This window comes from Natator depressus, chromosome 22 (genome assembly GCF_965152275.1).
Source record: "Natator depressus isolate rNatDep1 chromosome 22, rNatDep2.hap1, whole genome shotgun sequence".
NCBI classification, from domain to species: domain Eukaryota; kingdom Metazoa; phylum Chordata; order Testudines; family Cheloniidae; genus Natator; species Natator depressus.
This window is the reverse complement of record NC_134255.1, coordinates 2,405,562-2,429,900: the sequence shown is the minus strand read 5'-3', so window position 1 is coordinate 2,429,900 and position 24,339 is coordinate 2,405,562. Positions and strand designations below refer to the sequence as shown.

Here is a 24,339-nt window from a genome sequence, read left to right as displayed (position 1 = left end):
TCTGCCTTGGTGTTCGGAGCTGCTCAGCAACCGGCTGATGGGCCAGACCCAGGAGCTGTGCTACATGGGGAAGAACCCCAATAAAATGGGGTTCAAGACAACCCCAGCCTCGCAGAATGCTGGCTATAGGCTGTCCTCCCACGGCCACGCCCGATGGCCACTGCGCATTGCCCGGCTCTCTTGTGCCGATCTCAGGGAAAAGGCAATTCCAGGCAATAGGAAATAGCTCACCCAGGGCAGGGTGAGCGCTCGCTCCTCCACGGACAGCAGCAGGGGGTTCCCATCTTACCCACAGTCAGTGCAGAGAAGGGAAGTAACAGACTGCCCCCCCGAAATCCCTGCCTGCCCTGGTCAGCCCTTCGGCTAGAACCCGCCACAAGGACAGTGCCAGAGGCAGGGCCCGGGGAAGGAACTCACCTTCCAGCTGCAGCAAGGCTGCACCCAGCAGTAGCCCCTGCACTGCAATCCGCGCTGCTGCCATGCTCTCCCAGGTCGCGGGGACGCTCAGTGCGGATGGCCTCGAGGCGAAGGTGAACCTATTTCACTCGCCCCTGAGCTGCTGCGCTGCCCCTGGGCCTTAGCCTCTGCAGCTCCCACCGGGTCGTCGCCCACACACCGCAGAAGCCTCCTCTCCCTGCCGGGCACCGGCTGGTGCCTGTTTGCTGAGTGGAGGGGAGTGTGTGTGAACTCCAGCTTTGTTGCCTGCAACTTCAGTTTGAAAATAGGGCTGCTTAATGAGCCCTCCTCAGAGCGCAGGCAGGAGGGGGTGAGCACAAACCTTCCTGTTTCCTGCTGCATGGCAGGAGAGCTGGGATCCGCCCCGGCAAGCCAGCGCCGCAGACAAACAAGGAATTGCCATAAGAATTCTCTTTTTTTAATTCCTTAAACGTTAACTGGCTGCCTGCCTCCAGCCCCCAGGCCCAGGACCCGTTGTATTTACAGCTCGTGTCCCGGGCTGCGTCCCTGTCTAAAGGAGCGGGCGCAAAATGAGAGCAGGTTGCTTCTCTGCTCCACCCTTCCCCGGATCCCTGGTCTGCCAGACTAAACAAGCAGGAGCATTTGCTGCACGACAGACAGAGAGACAGACAGACATTTATCAGGGTGCCAGGCCCAGGCTGGGACCACTCTTTACCTTACCGTTGAGCTTTACGCACAGGCAGAGTTTTGTAGCTTCCCATCCCTTGAATACAGGGTACAGCGTTGCCTAGCAGTTAGATCGCAGACTCACTCCTTGGGAGGTGTAGGCTGTAATCTCAGCTCCGTCAGGCGTGTGCTGCTCCAGGCTGGTAGGACTGACCTACCGCACTGGCAGGACTTCTTCACTAACGCTGGTGAAGTGCTTTGAGATCCTCGGATGGACAGTGCTAGAGAAGGCAGTGCCGAAGTGCAAATCAATGCTAGAGGTAGGCAAAGGGCTGGATGGGCCACAAGACTGGTGCTGTGCCAATGTCGGCATATGTCTCATTGTGGCTAGCCCTGGGCTGCCCCAGGTCCCAGTCGCATGGCATGTCCAGGCACCTCATCCAGAGAGCCAAGGCCATCCTGCTGTGCAGAGACTGGTCTCAGAGCACGCACAGAGCTCGGCGCACTGCTGCTCTCAGGGAGGCGATCAGCAGCGCGGGGCCAATAACTGACTGGCAGTTTTGACACATCAGACACAAGGCTCCCTTTGGGTCAAACCAAACCCAAATTTTTTTTAAAATGTCGACAAATTGGAAACACCATTGTTTTGTTTTGGGCACTTTTAACAAAAGCAAAGGAACTAAGGGCTAGTCATAGACTTGGAGGAGGTCAAGGAGGTGATGGTCCTGTGCCCCCTGGCACCCTTGAGTTCAGTGGTTAGAGCACTCACCACGTTGGTATCCCCACTCTAGACAGGGACTTGAGCCCAGCTCTGCCCCCTGCTAGGTGAGTAGCCCAACCCCCGGGCCGCAGTGGGTGCCTCTCACCTTCTCTTGTTTTCACTGTTCCACGTGGCATCAAATCCTTGCCCAGGCCTTGGGCCGGAGCGAGACACTGAGAATGACTCTGTAGCCCAGAAGGCAGGGCACTCAGCTGCGGGGCGGGGGACAAGACTGGGTTCAGTTCCTGCTCCCCTGAATACTGAATTATTCTACAAAGTGAAACAGCTTCAACAGGAGAGCCTGAGAGTGACCACCCACCAGTAGTCCCAAGCTGGTGCTTAGCACTGCTCCAGAGGGGAGTCTGAACATAGGTGTGCTAACCACTGGCTAAGGGTCATGGAAGGGAACGGGACCAGAATGCCCTTGGGAATCCAGTCCGAAGCTCCAAGACACTTCACTTGGGAACTATTGAAGCCCCACACATCCCAAACCAGGAGTCCAGCCCCCAAAGCATGAGACTGCTTCAAATCAGGAGATTCCGAAAAATAATACCCTGTGGGGTGGGGGTGGGGCTTTGCTTTCTGGGGTCCAGGCACGGAGGTTGCACTTGGGCCCCATTTTCCGCGTCTCTCCACTCCCAGAGGCTGGAACCAGGCTCCCTTTTCCAATGAAAGCCAAGGTTTATTCTCCTGGTTCCAGGCGCGGGGACTTCAAGAAAAACGCCAACTGTCACGAGATTTGAGATAAAATTGCAAGAGTTGGTGATGCCTTGGATCGACGAGAAGTTGCTTGGCTCTTGCCTCAGCCAGGACTGCATGTTGGAGACCCGTGTTGTAATGTGGCCCTGCATTACCTAGCTCCACCGGTGTCCAGTGCAGGGCCAAGGCTGAGAGACGCTGTGCTGCCCGCAGGCTGTATCTGCACTTGATTTTGCACCATTTCCGCTCGGAGGCAGGGTGGCCCCAGACCTTCCAATCAGTGTCATTGAACCCTGTGTGGCACCGGACAAGGTAAAATATTGAAGGCTGTCGGTGTTTTTCTAAGCCAGTGCAGAGCTGCGCCAGTGACAATGGGAGATAGGAGGGAAAGAGGCGAGTGCAGACAAGGCCCCGAGTGCACGGAGCAGCACTGGGATGTTCGGCCAGGCCCTACCCTGGGAAACGCCCTGCTCAGAGCACACGCAGCACTCCTGCTGCAGAACCAGACTGCGGAGAGGGCCCCTGCGCCGAGCGCACTGGAGACTGGGTCACAACACGGGGGCAGGAAGGACAGGAGGAGTTTGCATAATCCCTTTTTAAATGGTCACTAACAAGGTTTGATCCCAAGGACTATTCCTATGGTTCACCCTGTGAAACTGTCCCCATGGCAGGACTTGGCAGGGAGCTGGGGCTCACAATAGCAGGACATTCCAGAGCAGGCAGGAAGTGCTGCAATGAACGTAAACAGAACATGCTTAAGGAGAACACGGCTGCCTAGTAGGAGAGGCGCTGGGACAGCTCTAGCCTGCCCTGGTTTGGTTCTCAGACTCTGTCTCACTCCCTAGCTCCCAGCTCTCAGCCCCTGGCAGCCAGGGGGTCCCTCGGATGGCTTCAGAAATCCACCCCTTCCTCCTGGCCAGGGCCTGAGCTTGCGGTGCAGGATCCTACAGGGAGGGACCAGAGGGGAGGGACTGGGTGAGTGCGAGTGTGTGTGCCTCAGCGAGGTACTTGTTGGGGAGACAGTGAACCCTTGTCCTTTGTCACCTGCCACTAGCAGGGTCTGATCCATCGATGGCAGCTCTGGGGAGGGCAACAGGAGACTGCTGTGCAGTGTGTACCTGCACTGAGCATGATGTTTAATACCTCCCCCTCTGCACTAGCCTTCCCACTGGGGGCAGAGACGGTTGACATTTTTGGCAGCAAAGCCCATTGTAACTGAAGCCTGAGAGATGCTGGTCACTGGTGAATGACAACAGCATTGTCAGAGGTGTGTTAACTGGCCATCGGACAAGACAGAGCGGTGCAGGGAAACGTGGCCTTGATTACAAGGAGGAGTTTGTTTAGAAGCACTCACAAGAGAATGCTTTTATAGAACTGATCCACCCCAGCACACGGCAGCCACAGTGAGACTGGGGCAATTCGAAAGAGGGTAATGGGCTTTGGGGAGATACTCCTCTAACACCCGCTCTCAATTTGGTCCATAACAGGCAGGGGTCAGTGCAAGGAGGATGCATCTGCAGCATGGTGCAGTTGCAAACGAATGGAAATAAGCAGCATGTGCAATTGGAAGGAAGGAGTTTTCATATAAAAGTGGGGCCCTAGTCTGAGAATGATACCCAAGTCTGCCACGTGCGTGTGCAGGTGCCACACACACTGAGCAGGGAGAGGGGACTGTGCTTGCATCTCTTTGCTCACTAACATAGACCTCTTGTCCTGTCTGCGCCATTCGGTGTGTAATGTCTGTGCCTCTCACAGCTCCTGATCCCCTCAACCTCTGCACCCACCGAAAGAACCTCCAAGCTTCTCCTAGATGCTCTGTAATCTGGGCGGGACAAGCCTGGTGCACGTTCCTCTTGCTCTGTGGGAACTTGACCTTCTGCCGTGTCATTGGCAGGTGATTTACCTGGGCCGAGCAATGCATTCTGTGGCCTCTCTGCATTGACCGTGACATTAGATATGCAGAACTTCTCACCTCAACGAGGAAGATTGTGGCTAAGGAGCAACATGGGTCCCGGTTTGGCTGCTGACCTCAACTGAACTTGAACTTGACCCTGGAAGGCTGAGCCATCTCCCCTGGACATGCCATTTCCTCCAGCTGCTCCCTGGCACTCACCGCCATGCTTGAGCTGTGCTGAGCCTTTAACCTGAACAACACCCAGCAGGTGTGGCTGGGCGAAGCCTCCTGTGACCAGAAGTGCTCCTTACCTCCCTGTTCTGTAGTGTGGGGTTTATACACCCCATCTCAGTCTGACACCACACTCCTCTAACAGGCCTTATCCAGCATGAGACTGACCTCCCAGATCTGACACCCCCTCACACCGCCAAACCCCAACACCTGCAACAACCTACACTGACACTAATCCAACCCCCATTCTACCCCCCAACCCTGACACCAAAACCCCTTTTACCTCCAGACACCAACCGACCAAACCACAAACCCAAACAAACCCTGAAAATCCATGGTAAGAAAATACATTAATAACAGTAAACTATCAATATTTAACCTTGCCCCCCCAGAAGAAATTTCACCCCAAAAAGGGAGAAGTGCCACAAACTCCATGACGTTCACTAGGAACTTTGCTGCTGGCCTTGATTGGACATGGAAGGTGGCAGAATAAAGCCCTGCAATAGACAGACCGACCGACCTGAAGACAAGCTCTGCATGGCTCGAAAGCGTGTCTCTCTCACCAATGGAAGTTGGTTCAATGAAAGCTATTACCTCACCAACCTTGTCTTTCTGATATCCTGGGACCCAGACGGCTACAACGACACTGCATATGACAGACCGACAGACAGACAGATCAGACACAGGCAGAACAAGAGTCAATGCCTGGAAGCTGGAGTCAGCCAAGTTCAAACGGGAAATAAGACGCAATGGCTACCAGTGAGGGGAATTCCCAGATTGCAAGGGATGGGGGGCGGGGGGTTCCCTTGCTGCAGAATGCTCTGCTCTCACCAGTCCGAGCGACAAGCTTGGTGCAGGAATCTTGGGGTGAAGTTCTGTGCCGGCAGGTCAGCCTGGATGATCAGACCAGTCCTTCCGGCCCAGAGCTCGCCACATCTCCATGCTCCGCCTGCGGAGGTCCTTGAGGGAGCCGGGGAGGCAGCACTAATTGCTATAAAGGCCAAAGGATTTTTTCACCCTCTCAAGATCCCGGACGGGCTGAGAGGACTGGGGGGAAACCCCCAAAGTTCAGCTGTGGGCAGAAAGGTACTGGCTTCCCTGGGCCTCACGCAGAGACTTAGGCACTGCTGGGCTGGGGCCACGGGGCGGCAGGGACTTGCCCAGGGGCACATGGGGAATCAGTGGCAGCGTTTGTCTGTTTGGGTTTCTGCATTGATCAAAGTGTAGTCCAGGGCTCCCAGCGTCCTGCCCCAACCCACCTGGGAGAAACCTGCTCACCCCAGGGTGCCCTGCCGCCCAAGGAAAGGAGCTGCCGGTCGGCACCACAGCGAGGGGACCATTAGAAAGAGTCCCTCAATGCTCTGCTACGGCTGGCGGGCTATTCAGCCAAAGGCTGGGGATGCTACCCAGGTGGGGGCACTGCCATTGTGAATGGGGCACAGGGCGGGGGAGGAGAGACGAGCTTTACCCTGGTCTTATTCTCCTATTTTCTGGCATGCTCAGGACCCCCGCCCCCTCCGCCCCATCCCTCCACGACACGTGCTTCTCCTTGGAGCGCAGGTGACGGCCGCTTTGAGGGAGGGTGGCTCATCGTTCTGTAGGGCGTCAGGTCAGGAGCTGACCCTGGGGCCTCAAGTGTGGGAGCTGCTGGCCCGTCCTGGGGGGCTGGAGGGGGCCCGATGGGAAAGGCCAGGATTGCCAGATGACTCACGTTTCCAGCTCCCATTGTGTTTGATCCAGCCCACTGTTGCCATTAGATGATCTGCTGAGTGTGGCTTAGCAGATCAGGGCTGGGACAGGAAGTGTCCCTGTCGCCTCTCCATCCTGGGGTCGCTGGGGAGCAGCGGGAGCGGGGTGGGGATGGGGGGACTGGCAGCTGCAGGCAGGATTTTTATATCTGGTAAAGGCTGCAGGGGGGAGGACACGACTGAAGCTGCAGGCCCCCCCCCCACCGGATACAGAACTGAGGCCATGGAGGGACTCCCTACCCAGCACAGAACTGAGGCTGTTTGGGGGAGCCCCCACCCAGCACAGAAGCGAGGCCACGGGGGGGCCAATCCATCACAGAACCCCCCAATCCACTGCCCCACACACACCCAGCACCCTGACCCACTCACCCCAAGGTCTGTTGCTCCCTCACCCAAATACGAGTAACCCTGTATTCAAATCCATACTGGGCCTCTCTGCCCTGCTCCCAGCCCTGTTGTGTCCCTCCCCAGAGCCATTCTGTGCCCCTGCTCCTTAGCCGAGAAGGGCCATGGCTGAGCCGTGTTGGGCCTATGAGGGAGGCGGCTCAGGGTCTGAAAATCATGAGATTAGCTTACAAATCACGAGACTGTGCACGCCGAACAACACTGGCTCTTGTCCTTTGACTTCTGGGGCCTGCGCTGTTGGGGGATGGAGCAGGTTCAGGACTGACTTATTCTTTGCAAAGGACGCGGAAATTCTCATGCCATCCCCTGACTCCAGGCACTGGCGCTTTGGGGAAACACCAGGTACGGCGAGACTCTCCATGCAATTGACAGTGCAGGCGATACTGGAATGCTGTCTGCAGATGGGGGCACAGGGAGCTGGGGGGCCTGGTCTGTGAAGTTACAGTAGCAAATCGCTGGCAGACTGGAGCAGCAATCTGCCCAGGCCGCAGGGCAGCTGCTCAACAGAGTCCCAGCTAGGCCAGCCCATGGGCACACCTGGCCCGCCTGCCCGCTGTGCTGTAGATGTGTGAAAGTGCCACACGTCCTGGGCACGGCCACATGAGCTGCTGACTCCCTCCAGGAAAGGAGCTGGAGTGGAGACCAGAGCCTGCAGCAGCAGGACGGGGCCAGGTCACTTCTCATGGTCAGCTAGAAGACGTGGGCAGATGGGCCAGCTACTGAGGGGGATGGAGAGTTTTGCCGTGGCGTATATTGACGACATCTGTGTCTTTAGTCAGACCTGGGAGGACCATGTGTCCCAGCTTAGACAAGTGCTGGACCGACTCCAGGGGGCTGGGCTGACCGTAAAAGCTGAGAAGTGCAAGGTGGGGATGGCTGAAGTATCTTACCTGGGCCATCGGGTGGGGAGCAGCTGCCTAAAGCTGGAACCAGCCAAAGTGGAGGTGATCAGAGACTGGGCCGCTCCCCAAACCAAAAAGCAGGTCCAAGCCGTTATTGGGATGGCGGGGTACTATTGAAGATTTGTGCCCCACTTTAGCCACCCCCATCACTGGGCTATGCAAGAAGGGGAAGCCAGACAAGGTGGTCTGGACCGAGCAGTGCCAGAGGGCTCTCTGCGCGCTGAAAGAGGCTCTGGTCAGTGGCCCAGTTCTGGCAAACCCAGACTTTGACAAGCCCTTTGTGGTGTTCACCGACGCCTCAGACATGGGGCTGGGTGCGGTGTTAATGCAGGATGATGAAAAGGGGGAGAGACACCCCATCGTGTACTTGAGCAAGAAGTTGCTACCCCGGGAGCAACACTACGCGGCCATCGAGAAGGAGTGCCTGGCCATGGTGTGGGCCCTCAAGAAACTAGAGCCATATCTATTTGGGCGACACTTCACTGTGTACAATGACCACCCTCCCTTGACATGCTGCACCAGATGAAAGGAGCCAATGCCAAGCTCCTGAGGTGGAGCCTGCTCCTGCAGGATTACGACATGGACGTGGTCCATGTGAAGGGAAGTGCCAACATGATAGCGGATGCGCTGTCCCGGAGAGGCGGCCCTGAACTTCCCCAGGTCATGGGTCAGAGTGACCCCGCTCAGTTCAGTCTCAAAGTGGGAAGAGATGTGACACAGTAGGGAGCAGGCTGGATTGACTGGGGAATGCCATCTAGTTCTGCTGGGTCTGTTTGCATGGGGGATGGGAGAGAGGGGATGACTCCACTTGAGTGAGAATACTTGACCCTGTAACCTGAGCTGGGAGGGGGTTGGACCCAAGTGACACTTTTGCCCGGGAAGCTGGACAAAGGCTGGAGGAGGAGCTGGGGGAAGGAGGAGTGAGACTGTGGGAGGGGGGTTTTTTGGTTTCAGTTTTGTGCTGGGTGGTCAAACGCTGGGAACCCCAAGGCTGGGGTCTAAGCTCCTTGCCCCCCAGAAGGACTTGACTGAGGGGTCCTGGTTGTACCCACAAGCTCTGTTTTAGACTGTGTTCCTATTGTCCAATAAACCTTCCGTTTTACTGGCTGGCTGAGAGTCACGGTGAATCCCAGGAAGAGGGGTGCAGGGCCTGGACTCCCCCACACTCCGTGACAGAGATAAAAAGGCACCTTTTAAAAAGTAAAAAGAAAAAAGAAAAGGAGTACTTGTGGCACCTTAGAGACTAACCAGTTTATTTGAGCATGAGCTTTCGTGATGAATCGGATGAAGTGAGCTGTAGCTCACGAAAGCTCATGCTCAAATAAACTGGTTAGTCTCTAAGGTGCCACAAGTACTCCTTTTCTTTTTTCTTTTTACGAATACAGACTAACACGGCTGTTACTCTGAAACCTTTTAAAAAGTGGAAGTCAAATCCTAGTGAGGTAAATAGAAAGGAGCATAAACACTGCCAAATTAAATGTTAAAATGTAATAAGAAAAGCCAAAAAGGAGTTTGAAGAACAGCTAGCCAAAAACTCAAAAGGTAAAACAAAATATTTTTTAAGTACATCAAAAGCCTGCTGAACAACCAGTGGGGCCCCTGGACGGTCGAGATACAAAAGGAGCACTTAAAGACGATAAAGTCATTGCGGAGAAACTAAATGAATTATTTGCTTCAGTCTTCATGGCTGAGGATGTTAGTGAGATTCCCAAACCTGAGTCGTCCTTTGTAGGTGACAAATCTGAGGAATTGTCACAGATTGAAATGTCACTAGAGGAGGCTTTAGAATTAATTGAGAAACTGAACAGGAACAAGTCACCGGGACCAGATGGCATTCACCCACGAGTTCTGAAAGAACTCAAATGTGAAATTGCAGAACTATTAACTATGGTTCGTAACCTGTCCTTTAAATCAGCTACTGTACCCAATGACTGGAAGATAGCGAATGTAACGCCAATATTTAAGAAGGGCTCTAGAGGTGATCCTGGCAATTACAGACCAGTAAGTCTAACGTCAGTACCAGGCAAAGTAGTTGAAACAATAGTAAAGAATAAAATTGTCAGGCACATAAATTGAACATAAATTGTTGGGCAAAAGTCAACATGGTTTCTGTAAAGGGAGATCATGTCTTACTAATCTATTAGATTTCTTTGAGGGGGTCAACAAACATGTGGGCAAGGGGGGTCCAGCAGACATAGTGTACTTAGATTTCCAGAAAGCCTTTGACGAGGTCCCTCACCAAAGGCTCTTACGTAAATTGTCATGGGATAAGAGGGAAGATCCTATCATGGATTGAGAACTGGTTAAAAGACAGGGAACAAAGGGTAGGAATAAATGGTAACTTTTCAGAATGGAGAGGGGTAACTAGTGGTTTTCCCCAAGGGTCAGTTCTAGGACCAATCCTATTCAACTTATTCATAAATGATCTGGAGAAAGGGATAAACAGTGAGGTGGCAAAGTTTGCAGATGATGCTAAACTGCTCAAGATAGTTAAGACCAAAGCAGACTGTAAAGAACTTCAAAAAGATTTCACAAAACTAAGTGATTGGTCAACAAAATGGCAAATGAAATTTAATGTGGATAAATGTACAGTAATGCACATTGGAAAAAATAACCCCAACTATACATACAATATGATGGGGGCTAATTTAGCTACAACTAATCAGGAGAAAGATCTTAGAGTCATCATGGATAGTTCTCTGAAGACGTCCACGCAGTGTGCAGTGGAGGTCAAAAAAGCAAATGGGATGTTAGGAATCATTAAAAAGGGGATAGAGAATAAGATGGAGAATATCTTATTGCCCTTATATAAATCCATGGTACGCCCACATCTTGAATACTGCGTACAGATGTGGTCTCCTCATCTCAAAAAAGATATACTGGCATTAGAAAAGGTTCAGAGAAGGGCAACGAAAATGATTAGGGGTTTAGAACGGGTCCCATATGAGGAGAGATTAAAGAGGCTAGGACTTTCAGCTTGGAAGATAGGAGACTAAGGGGGGATGTGACAGAGGTCTATAAAATCATGAGTGGTGTGGAGAAAGTGAATAAGGAAAAGTTATTTACTTGTTCCCATAATATAAGAACTAGAGGCCACCAAATGAAATTAATGGGCAGCAGGTTTAAAACAAATAAAAGGAAGTTCTCCTTCACACAGCGCACAGTCAACCTGTGGATCTCCTTGCCTGAGGAGGTTGTGAAGGTGAGGACTATAACAGGGTTTAAAAGAGAACTGGATAAATTCATGGAGATTAAGTCCATTAATGGCTATTAGCCAGGATGGGTAAGGAATGGTGTCCCTAGCCTCTGTTTGTCAGAGGGTGGAGGGGGATGGCAGGAGAGAGATCACTTGATCATTACCTGTTAGGTTCACTCCCTCTGGGGCACCTGGCATTGGCCACTGTCGGTAGACAGGATACTGGGCTGGATGGACCTTTGGTCTGACCCAGTATGGCCGTTCTTATGTTCTTATGACATCACGGCCTTGGCCACAGCCAGAATTGCTGGGCTAGGGCAAAACTTTCCCAGAAATCCCTGTGCCAGGGGACTCTGCCCCCCCTTAGGACTCAAAGTGAGATGGGCTAAGAAAGGACCTGGGGCTGGGCTCTGTGGATGGCGACTGGGGCTTGGACATCCGTGGAGTATTTTGAATAAAATATAAAATGTGTTTTGAAATCCAGTGCCCGGTTACGGCTCCAAGTGCAATGGTGCCATGCATGCTTCTCCCTGGGCACTGGACGGAAATGCACCAACAACAGTCCGGTGTAAGTTCCCGATTCCCACGGGGCTGCCGGAGATGTCCCACGAGCAGGGCTATGGCGCAGTGTGGACAGCGGACAAAAGCGCCATTTGCCCCAGCCCTGCCGTAATAAACATGCTAAATCACAGAATGGTTTTGACACAGTTACACCCAGACGCCACGAAAGGCACTGAATTAAGGTAGCCAAGCCAAGCGCTTCAAAGTCAGGAACTGCCAGAAGGAAGGTCACCTGAGCAACCTGACTCAGACCCTTGTGCTTATGCACCCAATCTTTAGTTACATCAGCACATAGCAGCTTTTCCAGAGGACTCCTCCTCATCAGTGCCCAGGCTGGGCTGTGATCACTGAACCAGGCAGCTGGTCCCCTTCCTTATTTACTGCCCACTGTTCAGACCCCGCTCTGAAGGCAGGGGAATCCTTTGCTCCTGGGTCTCACTATGGCACTCATCACTGGAGCATCAGAGTACTTCCCAAACATTAGTTTACTCCTCTTCCCAACTGTAAGGATAAGGCCTTTGTCTGCAGCCATATTGTAAGGCCTAAGGCCTTTGTCTGCAGCCAGATTAAAAGAACAGCCAAGCAGCAGCCTTTAGCTGAGAAGCAGGAAGTCACATCCTCACAGTCCATCTAAATTATATTAAAACAATGTAATATCAGGCTGGTAAGAAGGAGACCCTGTCCTAATGGCCCCCACTATCACCAGATTAAGAAGCAGATATTAAGATGATTAAAGAAAACTTAGTTTGATAGCATCCTGTCTGGCAAGAAATCACTTCTCAGTAGTTGTGGTTGTGAAATCCTCATTTCTTTATTGTTTTGTCATTATGGTCCCCACTTCCCTATTGTTTATCTGTATGGTCTCGGTCTGGTTCTTTAATTATTTTTGTCTGTTATATAATTAATTTTGCTAGAGGTAAATTAATTAAGATGGTGGGGTAGGATTGGTTGGAGAATTTTGTTACATTATGTTAGGATTGGTTAGTAAAATTTTAGTATAATGATTGGTTAAGGAATAGCTAAACAGGACTCAAATTTCACTGTATAAACTGGAGTCCAAAAGGAAGTTCTTTGGGAACCAACTCCAGGACACACCCCTAAAGATCAGAGCTGCCAGACATCAACACTCTGCCAATGACACCAGTCAGAAACTGGAGTCCCCCAGATGGAGCTGATCCTGACTGGCCATCAAGAAAAGTTCATCTGTTTTATTGGGAGTGGTGAGCACTCTATGTGTAGCGTGTGCATTCTGTTGTTGGTGATCGTTAATAAATAGAGGTTAAGTAGGATATTACTGTGTAAGGCTCCTTTACGTATTGGGAAAGGGTGTGGGTACTTACATTGACCAGGTTAGTTACACCCTGAGCCCTACGAATTGGGTATGTGTGGCCCTGAGCCCTAAAAATTGGGTAAGGGTAGGTGGTTTTCGCCTGGAGCCCTATGAATTGGGAAAAGGTGGGGTGCCCTAATGTGTGCAGGTAACACAAAACCCCAGGCGGTGAGTGGGTGCTATATCCCCATTTGACAGATGGAAGCTGAGGACAAGAGAGATTAAGGCTGAAGTGGTCACTATTCTGGGTGCCCAATGTGAGATACCCCTGGCTTGATTGTTCAGTCTTTAGCATTACACAGCACTTCAAAGTCCAGCCCCCAGTGACTTTGGGTGCAGCTGCAAGCGCTTGGCACTTCTGCAGTTCAGACTGCAGACTGAGCCAGACTGCGACCAGAGCCACACAGATACTGAGTTGCAGCTAGCAAGGGATGTGAAGGGTAACACGAAGGGTTTCTACAGGTATGTTTGCAACAAGAAGAAGATCAGGGAAAGTGTGGGCCCCTTACTGAATGGGGGAGGCAACCTAGTGACAGAGGATGTGGAAAAAGCTGAAGTACTCAATGCTTTTCTTGCCTCGGTCTTCACAGACAAGGTCAGCTCCCAGACTGCTGCACTGGGCAGCACAGTATGGGGAGGAGGTGAGCAGCCCTCAGTGATGGAAGAACAGGTTAAGGACTATTTAGAAAAGCTGGACGTGCACAAGTCTGTGGGGCCAGATGAAATGCATCCAAGGGTGCTGAGGGAGTTGGCTGATGTAATTGCAGAGCTATTGTCCATTATCTTTGAAAACTCGTGGCAATCGGGGGAGGTCCTGGATGATTGGAAAAAGCCAAATATAGTATCCATCTTTTAAAAAAGGGAAGAAGAAGAATCCAGGGAACTACAGCCTCACTTCAGTTCCTGGAAAAATCATGGAGCAGGTCCTCAAGGAATCCATTTTGAAGCACTTGGAGGAGAGGAAGGTGATCAGGAACAGTCAACATGGATTCACCAAGGGCAAGTCATGCCTGACCAACCTGATTGCCTTCTATGATGAGATAACTGTCTCTGTGGGTATGTGGAAAGCAGTGGACATGATATACCTTGACTTTAGCAAAGCTTTTGATTCAGTCTCCCACAGTATTCTTTCCAGCAAGTTAAAGAAGTATGGATTGGATGAATGGACTATAAGGTGGATAGAAAGCTGGCTAGATTGTCGGACTCAATGGGTAGTGATCAACAGCTTGATGTCTAGTTGGCAGCCAGTCTCAAGCGGAGTGTCCCAAGGGTCAGTCCTGAGGCCCGTTTTGTTCAACGTCTTCATTAATGATCTGGATGTTGGCATGAACTGCACCATCAGCAAGTTCGTGGATGAAACTAAGCTGGGGGGAAAGATATATATGCTGGAGGGTAGGGATAGGGTCCAGAGTGACCTAGACATATTGGACGATTGGGCCAAAAGAAATCTGATGAGGTTCAACAAGGACAAGTGCAGAGTCCTGCGCTTGGGATGGAAGACTCCCATGCACTGCTACAGGCTGGGGACCGACTGGCTAAGCGGCAGTTCTGCAGAAAAGGACAGGGGGATTACAGTGGATGAGAAGCTGGATATGAGTCAACAGTGTGCCCTTGTTGCCAAGGAGGCTAACGGCATATTGGGTTGCGTTAGTAGGAGCATTGCCAGCAGATCAAGGTAAATTTTTATTCCCTCTATTCAGCACTGGTGAGGCCATATCTGGAGTATTGCATCCAGTTTTGGGCCCCCCACTACAGAAAGGATGTGGACAAATTGGATAGAGTCCAGAAAAGGGCAACGAAAATGATCAGGGGGCTGGGGCACATGACTTACGAGGAGAGGCTGACAGAACTGGGATTATTTAGTCTGCAGAAGAGAAGAGTGGGCGGGGGGGGGGATTTGATAGCAGCCTTCAACTACCTGAAGGGGGGTTCCAAAGAGGATGGAGCTCGGCTGTTCCCAGTGGTGGCAGATGACAGAACAAGGAGAATGGTCTCAAGTTGCAGTGGGGGAGGTCTAGGTTGGATATTTGGAAACACTATTTCACTAGGAGGGTGGTGAAGCATGGAATGGGTTACCTAAGGAGGTGGTGGAATCTCCATGCTTAGAGGTTTTTAAGGTCAGGCTTGACAAAGCCCTGGCTGGGATGATTTAGTGGGTGTTGGTCCTGCTTGGAGCAGGGGATTGGACTAGATGACCTCCTGAGGTCTCTTCTAACCCTGATCTTCTATGATTCTGTGACTTGGAGAGCCATCTCTCCACACCCTCTGACAGTATCCTAACAAAATGGCAGCTTGGATTCAGCGCAATGGCTGGCCAGACTGTTGACAACAAGGGCCGGTTTCCTGAGCATGAGCCTCAAAGGAAGTCAGTGACCTACTATTCTCTGCTGAGGACCTGACGACCGTCACCACCGATGGACCCAGTTCTCCCTCGCTGGCCTTCTCAAGCCAGGGCGGATGTGGGTACAGAGCACAGGTTGTTGCATAACTTATTCCCAGCAGCTCCAGTCCCTCACCAAGGCCTCCGCATTCGTCGCTCGCGATAGCACTCTGCTGCCACAGAAGCAGAGAGCCATCTCCACCGCTGCTATTCTAGCCACAAAGCGACAAGAGCTCCCTTGCAATAGATGCCACAGAAAGCAGACAGCTCGAATCCCTGAGGGAGACTCCATGGATGCATCTGGAATCTGCTCTTTGGGGCCCGTCTAAAATAAATACATGTGAGAGGGGTGGCGTAGATCATCATTGCCTCACTGGTACCCTAATCCTCCCCACTGCTTCTTGTACCACCTGCCATGTCTTGTGTTACACATCACAGAGCCATGGCTTCCAAGGCCAGAAGGGACCATTATGATACTCCAGTCTGACCTCCTGCGTAACCCAGGGCAAAGAATTTCACCCAGATTCCTGCATCCAAGCCCAATAATTTCTGCTTGCAATAGAGCAGGTCTCTTACAAAGAGACCCCCAATCTTGATGTAAAGACCTCAAGTGATGGAGACTCACCTCTCCCCACCCCCATCCCTGGGTGATCTGTTCCAATGGTTAATCTTCCTCACTGTAACAATGAGCATAAGAACATAAGAACATCCATATTGGGTCAGATCAAAGTATCCTGTCTTCTGACAGTGGCCAATGCCAGGTGCCCCAGAGGGAATGAACAGAATGGGTAATCATCCAGTGATCCATCCCCTGTTGCCCATAATCCCAGCTTCTGGCAAACAGAGGATAGGGGCACCATCCCTGCCCATCCTGGTGAATAGCCATTGATGGACCTATTCTTCATGAACTTATCTAGTTCTTTTTTGAACCCTGTTATAGACTTAGCCTTCACAAGATTCTCTGGCCAGGAGTTCCATAGATTGACTGTGTGTTGTGTTAAAAAATACTTCCTTTTGTTTGTTTTAAACCTGTATCTATTAATTTCATTTGGTGACCCCTAGTTCTTGTGTTATGAGAAGGAGTAAATAACACTTCCTTATTCATTTTCTCCACCCCAGTCATGATTTTGTAGACCTCTATCATATACCCACACAGTCGACTCTTTTCCAAGCTGAAAAGTCCCAGTCCTATTAATCTCTCCTCATATTGAAGCCGTTCCATACCCCAATAATTTTTGTTGCCCTTTTCTTAACCTTTTCCAATTCCAATATATCTTTTTTGAGATGACGCGACCACATCTGCACGCAGTATTCAAGATGTGGGTGTACCATGGATTTATACAGAGGCAATATGATATTTTCTGTCTCATTATCCATCCCTTTCTTAATGATTCCCACATTCTGTTCATTTTTTGACTGACGCTGCACATTCAGTGGATGTTTTCAGGGGAATATCCACAATGACTCCAAGATCTCTTTCTTGAATGGTAACAAGCCAATTTAAACCCCATCATTTTACATGTATAGTTGGGATTATGTTTCCACTGTGCATTACTTTGCATTTATCAACATTGAATTTCATCTGCCATTTTGTTGCCAAGTCACCCAGTTTTGAGAGATCCTTTTGTAGCTCTTTGCAGTCTGCCTAGGACTTAACTATCTTGAGCAATTTTGTATCATCTGCAAATTTTGCCATCTCACTGTTTACCCCTTTTTCCAGATCATTTATGAATATATTGAATAGGACTGGGCCCAGTACAGACCCCTGGGGACACCACTATTTACCTCTCTCCATTCTGAAAACCGACCATTTATTCCTACTCTTTGTTTCCTATCTTTTAACCAGTTACCAATCCCTGAGAGGACCTTCCCTCTTATCTCATGACAGGTTACTTTGCTTAAGAACCTTTGGTGTGGGATCTTGTCAAAGGCTTTCTGAAAATCTAAGTACTCTCTCTCCACTGGATCCCCCTTGTCCACATGCTTGTTGACACCCACAAAGAATTCTAGTAGATTGGTGAGGCATGATTTCCCTTTACAAAAACCATGTTGACTCTTCCCCAACAAATTATGTTCGTCTCTGTGTCTGACAATTTTGTTCTTTATTATAGTTTCAACCAGTTTGCCCGGTACTGAAGTCAGGCTTACCGGCCTGTAATTGCCAGGATCACCTCTGGAGCCCTTTTAAAAAATTGGCATCACATTAGCTACCCTCCAGTCATTTGGTACAGAAGCTGATTTAAATGATAGGTTACAGACGACAGTTAGTAGTTCTGCAATTTCACATTTGAGTTCCTTCAGAACTCTTGGGTGATGCCGTCTGGCCCTGGGGACTTGCCACTGTTCAGTTTATCAATTTGTTCCAAAACCTCCTCTCACGACACCTCGATCTGTGACAGTTCCTCAGATTTGTCACCTGAAAAGAATGTGCACAACATTTTCTGTTTGAATGTGTCAAACTTCAGAGGCCAGCCACTGGATCTTTTCTGCCTTGATCTCCCAGAGGGAAGAGCTCTTTACCAGCAGAAATATCCCTCCTGCATAGAGGATTGTGATTGTGATCAAGTTACCTCTTCCCCTTCACTTTGATAAGATAGAGACACTGAACTTTGTAATCCTCTTGGATTTTGAGCTGTCTGGGACAGGGACATGATTTCGTCATGTGCGTGTGCAGCTATATGAATAACAGCGATCCTACCAGAGCGGGAGCTTTCCTGCAGGGCCTCTCTCCTAAGCCTTTACTCTTGTTCAGGAAGATCGTACCCTTAAATAAGCAATGCCCTGTCCCACTGCCATCCATCGGAGTATGCAAACATGATCACTGTGAGATGTGAGCTCCTTAGGGAGGGACTGGCTTCATTCGTGTCTTCTCCAGGGCTGAGCACGTGGTCAGAGGTAAGAACTCACACCTGACCAGTAGTCATAGGAATAAATACTAAAGAACCCAGTTCCCAGGTGTGGGTGCCAGATGGCATCCGGAGCCCAAGTCCCACTGAGAGTCATGGAGACCTGTGCCCCTAAGTCCCACAACCCCTTTTGAGGATCCTGCTGTGAAGGACTCGGTCCTCTTGCATAGACAATGAGTCAGTAAATTCACCCCCTCTGAAACTTGACTTTGTGACGACTGTCACTCAGCGATGCCCTAGAGGCCCAGTCGCTAAAGTCTCTCTAACGCACACACAGTCAGAAATCCTGCTGGAGGAATACCCCATAAGGACATGTTCTCAGCACACCCAGCCCCAAACAACCAAGTGCTGCTCCAGCTGCAAGCCAACAAGTCACAAAAGAACTCTGAAAAAAGAAAAGCTGACAGCATTTCACACACAGAGCAGAGTCTTTCCTTTTGTCGTCAGCCAGCCAGGCTCCCCATACCTTTACATACAGACAGAGAGGATTATTCCAATGGCAGGCGCTCACTGCATGAACAGACCCGACTCTGTGCAGCCTCTCCTTAGTTACAAAAATCAGCCACGAGTACAAAGCACACATCTCCCAGCTATCGGTGATAACAATAAAGATGCTATTTAATCTCAGCCAGTTACACTGATGCATAATATAGAAAATAAGGCAGGTGCAACTTAAATTCTTAGAGAGGAGTTTCTTATCTAGGAAATATGGGGCAGGTGAGAAGAAGTTGGTGTGATGGGTTCCTCCTGGGGTGCCACCTGGAACTGGGGTACCACTGAGCCCACTGACTCACCAGCCTGGGCTCCCTCTCAGCACTGTACTGCTGTGACAATCTGCAGACCACTCTGGGTCCTACACTCCAACCAGCATTCACTCAGGCAGGGACACACCCAGCTGCAGTTACATGCAGGTTCTGACCAGCCACTGAATGAACCAACAATAGAGAGGCTACAGCCAAGATACCCCCAGCTTCCCAGCCTTGTACCCCAGAGCTCTATCATCCTGCCCTGGTCAAAACCCCGACCAGTATGAATTTATTACTCAGTTTTCCCCTCCCTCAATGTGGAGAGGAATATGCACACTTGTGTTAACCACGCTGAGATTTCCCCCCAGACACTTCACTGAAAAACACACTGGTTTAGATATAGCAAAAAATCCCCAAGTTTATTAACTACAAAAATATAGATTTTAAGTGATTATAAAGGATAGCAAACAGATCAAAGCAGATTATCTTGCAAATAAACAAAACTACAAACTAAGCCTAAGATACTAGAAAGGCTGGATATGAATTAGCAAATTCTCACCCTGGCTGATGATACAAGCAGTCCACCAGGTTTCCATACACAGGCTAGACATCCTTTTAGCCTGGGACCAGCACTTCCCCCAGTTCAGTCTTTGTTTCTCAGATGTTTCCAGGAGTGTTCTTGTGTGGGGAGTGAGGTCCCCAGGTGATGTCACACCCCACCTAATATAGCTTTACTATATGGTGGGAACCCTTTGTTCCAAATTCAGTTCCCAGCCCAGTTTGTGGAAAAATACAGGTACCGAAAATGGAGTTCAGTGTCATGTGGTCTGGTCACATACCCTTGCTGAGTCATAGCAGCCATTACTTACAGGGCAGCTGAAACATTTACAGGAAGGCTAAGTCCTTTCATAGCCCACTGTCTTTGCTGATGGGCCATCAGCCCTGTCTAGCTTCTTCATTGTTGTACCTGAAAGGCTAGCTGTGGGTGTTACTCAGAGTAGGCACGTTTGGAATACAGATACATAGTCAGTATTTATAACTTCAGATACAAAAGGGATACATGCATACAAATAGGATAACCATATTTAGCAAATCAGAACTTTTCCAATGACACCTCACATGACCCGTCTTGTACAAAATGTATCACAATTATGTCATAATTACATCATAATCATACAACTGTGAAGAATATGTGCTGCAGTGTCACAGTCAGTATTTATAAACACAGTAAGTTCATTAACTTTCTTACACAACCAGAATGATGTAGGGATCCTGTAATCCTGGACTCACATGAGTCGTCCTTCCTCCCATGTGCAGGGCTTGGAAAGGGTTTCACTTCAGGATTCATCCACAATCAGTTGCAAAGTGTTACAAGAGCTCTAAGCTTTAAGCCACCCTCTGTGATCACATTCCCACTGCAAGGGCCTGCGTCTCCGCATGCAGGACATGACAAATATCCGCTGCTTTTGGTCTACTCGGAGCTTGCAGGGCGGGGCAGCAGGCTCCAGGAATGGGGAGCAGGAGAATAGCTGTCTGTGATCCAGCTGCACACTAACGTGGCAGAGCTGCTGGAGTCAGGGAAGCCCATTCTGCATTTAAGACTCTTGATCTTCATGCACAATGGACCAAAGTGATTCTGGAGGAGGCAGCTGCCATTCCTAGCAGAATGCTAGACGGTATTACATGGTTCAGCCACTAGGTGATGCAGTGCGTAAAAAACTTATTAAGCGAATCTCCAGTGAGCACGTCTGGTGAGCATCTCTCTGGGAAGGGAGCTCTGTAGTCAGTCTGTACCTGCTACTGTAGCCCTGCAACCTACTGTGTACAAGGTGTACATGACAGGTCCCAGATCTCAAACCAAACATGCGCAGTCTCTGGCTTTAAACCTGGTGCTAGGAATGTCCATGAGCAGAGCTGGAATTTCCAAACCACCAGTGTGGGTGGCCAGGTCACCTCCTGGGGCAGGGCTAGTTCCTTTCCTTTGCCAAACCCTATCCCTAAAGGAAGGAAGCCCACTACCACAGTGGACAAGAACTGGTGCCCCCTGCTCTCCTGCCAGTCATCTATGATCGTCCTCTGATGTCACATACCGGGCAATGCAGGGCAAGGAGGGCCAGGCAGCCACAGCCTGGAGTGTTGATATTTAGAGGCCACAGGAATAGATAGCTGAGAAATGGTCTAAGGAGTAGCTCAGACATGCAGCAAGGCAAACAGTGCTGTGCTGTTGTATTACGTGCAGTGTGACTCAGACACAGGCTTTGGATTGGCAGAAGTCAGCTTTTCCAGTCTGCAGAAAAAAGAAATTACGCCAGGGTGCTCGAGGGCTTGGCTGATTCACCCTGCTGGGTGCACGCTGTGTGTGCACTGTGCACACCATCTGTGTGAAAGCCAAGCTGGGTGGCAGCATTTGTGCACACGTCCCAGAGGAAAACGTTCCTGCGTTCTGTCCAATAGCAGTGTTTTCTCCTGCTGTTAGTTTCTGAGGGCGTAAAGCAGTAGTCGCAAACTTTTGTATTGGTGACCCCTTCTGCACCGCAAGCCTCTGAGTGTGACCCCCCCTTATAAATTGAAAACACATTTTTTATATTTAACACTACTATAAATGCTGGAGGCGAAGCAGGGAGTGGGATAGAGGCTGACAGCTCACGTCCCCCATGTAATAACCTTGTGACCCCTGAGGGGTCACAACCCCCAGCTTGAGAACCCCTGATATAAAGGATCTGTGTGAGCCCCCTGGAAGTTCTTGGGGCTTGGGTCACAAGTACAGCTCTGAAATCAGGTGATCTAAGCTTTGGGGGATCAGCTTTGAAAGCCATGAAGAATAAAGAGAAGGTCCTGGCTGGTCACTGACTTTCAGGACAGAGACTGACCTAGGCAACTGGTTAATGATTGGTCAGTACAAATGGAAAAACTTCCTCCTGTCTGACCGCTTTGGTCTCTTCTAACGTGGCATGGTAATTACACCTCTCTTCTCCAGCTGTCCCCCAGACCCCGGTCATTAGTTTGATCACCATTTTACTGGGAAGTGTCAGGCTCTTGAAACTTTGCTGAGAAACAGTGCATTGATTCACCTACCTGGCTTTTAACTGAAGAGCTACTAGGAAACAAGGGAAAGAGATGCAGTATCTATGAGGATTGGAGGTGGCGGCAGTGGGAACACTGACGGGGTCAACATAGACTCAAGGACAAATATGATCAAATCCCCCTCAAAACACCTCTGTGGTGCCCACCAGTTTTGAGTTCCTCCCTCTCCGAGTTATTTCTTCCCCTGGATTTCCCAGTACATCCTGTCTCCTAGCTTGTAAGTTCTTTGGGGCAGGGACTGTCTATTTGCCATGAATGGCTCTGAGCACTGGTATCTAACAAAGAATAAATAATAATAACAAACGAGCAGCTTTCCTCCCTGCGCTTGGAGAATCCAGCGCCGCCACAACAGATCTCCCAGTGCAGTCACTACTCCTACCCCCATCACCAGTCCTCACCCCCATTACTATATCAACCCCAATCATTGCTCTGACCCACGCCGATCACCCAGACCTCCCTTTCTGTCCCTTCAGCCATTGCTTGCACATACCGGCGGAGACAAGCTTTTACAAGGAGGTAAATATTTGGAATCTCTTTCACCAGCCTCTAAATCCCTGGGGTGCAGCATCCTCTCAGCCGAATGATTCCCCAGAGGTGAGAGGAAGTAAAAGAACCATCCCTCAGCCTGGCGGCTCTCCCCACAAGCGCTGCAATGACAACAGCCACTTGGGGCAGCCAGGTGTTGGTGGGGCGTGCTGCTCCGCGGGTTGCCTGCCTCGAGCCAAGCCGGCTGTGGGACTCAGGAGTCTGGTGAAAGGCGCTTACCTCGCAGCCGGTGCCGGTGCCTGGGCTGGTGGTGCTGGAGCTGCCTCGTCTGCCTGTTGGGCCCCTGCAGGCCCCTCCTGCCCTGTCCCTCTGGCCAGGTGCAGGAACACGGGCACACCTGGGAGCCCCAGCCCCAGGGGAGGGAAGCCAAGCCCAGCAGGAGGAGTGCCGAGAGCATCTCGAGGAGAAACGCTCCCAGCCAGATCCTGGCTCCGAGAAGCAACTTCCCACAAGAAATTCTTTCCAGTCAAAGGATCCAAAGGCAAGGCTCCTGCCCCCGCCCTGCCTGCGCAGCTCTCCCCTCTGCCTGGCTCCAGCCCCGCCGCTGGGGAAGGTATTGGGAATTTGTTATGAAGCATGTTTTTCAGCTGCTTTTGTACTTTTTTTCCTCCTTTTTTTCCCCCCTTCTTCTTTTTGAAGTCGTGGACAATGGGGGAGGAAGGCATGTAGGCCCCATGCTGTGCGGGGGCTGCGTGGCGCCACAGGGGCTGCTTTCTCCGCACCATCTGTGACATCAGAACAGCGAGGGGGGGCAGCACCACCAGGAGTTGGGCGCAATATTGTGAAGAACTAAATTAACTGATCAGTGGAGAAAAGGCAAACAGCGTCTTTGTGGTTCCTTCTCAGCACCAGCCATCTCTGCCTTTAAACCCTTTCTCTGCCGTGCCTGCGCTCTCAGCCGGCCCAGCGAGACTGGCTCCATAAAGGAATGCCTCCTGCTTTAGAAAAGGCTGTTTTCAAACAAAATTGACCGTCCCCTGATAGATTTAACCGCTTGTCGGCTGCTCCTTTGTCAAACTGGTGTGAGACGGGGCAGCTTGGAGGGGGCCTGCGACATGTTCATTTGTCACAAGGAGACAGGCACTTTAAATGGTTACAATTACAGTTATTGCACTGGCTCCAATTATTTCATCATTCCACTGCTGAAAATCATGGGGGCTCCTTTTGTTCTTATGGCTCAACCCAGTTTCTCTCCAGCCCATTTTCCCTTTTCCCTTGTTTTCTGGGACTTTTTATTCACTCAGAAAGATTTAACAAAGATAATTAAATGAAAGAGATTTGTACCCAGTTAGCTCCTGTGCAAAGCCATCTATCTTCCCAGCTCCTCCGAGCTCCTCCCCGCCCAGCCATCCGCCCACCCAGAATGCAGACTCCCAACAAGCAAAGCCCTCTCCTCCGGGCGCCTGCCTGCCCCCAGCGAGCAGAGCCATCAGCACCCCGCCTCAGCTCCAGAGGCAGAGCCGCCTCACCTCATCTCTGTGGCTTAGCACCTTGAGGGCTGACCCCAAACTTGAAAGTGCCCAAAGCGTGGGGCTGCTGGACCGCACAACTCCAGCGTGGCCCATGAACAGACAAGGGCCTGTCAGAAGCTTCCTTCCCCATCGCCCAGGGCTGCCCAGTTGTGGGTTTGGTTTGGGCCCATCGTGACACAGCCAAACAATGCACAGAAGGAGTCACAGCCTGGCTGATAGATGTCTGCGGTGAGTTCAGTGCACTCCTGTTGATTCAGAGCTGACAAGGCCCGAAGGGCCCATCCTGTCCATCCAGTCTGACCCTCTGCATAGCCCAGGCCAGAGACATCTCCCCTCCCCCCACGCTGATTCCTGCCTCCAGCCCAGCACTTGTGGGTGAGCTAGAGCGGAGCTTTC

At 50.7% G+C, this 24,339-nt stretch overlaps 1 protein-coding gene across 3 annotated transcripts in view; it reads right to left on the bottom strand.

Annotated features, from left to right (window-relative positions):
• ROBO4 (roundabout guidance receptor 4) overlaps positions 1–22,962 on the bottom strand; it is a 91,109-nt gene extending 68,147 nt beyond the window's left edge. Inside the window, exon 1 of one of the 3 annotated variants that reach the window (XM_074936505.1) lies at positions 22,691–22,962. In XM_074936505.1, coding sequence (XP_074792606.1) covers positions 22,691–22,868 — 178 coding nt within the window. In that variant the 5' untranslated portion in view covers positions 22,869–22,962. Of the gene's footprint in view, positions 1–417; positions 712–19,400; positions 19,739–22,690 lie in introns of those variants that run through there. The other 2 variants (XM_074936507.1, XM_074936506.1) reach the window with 2 other exon arrangements.
• Between the last annotated feature and the right edge of the window lie 1,377 nt (positions 22,963–24,339).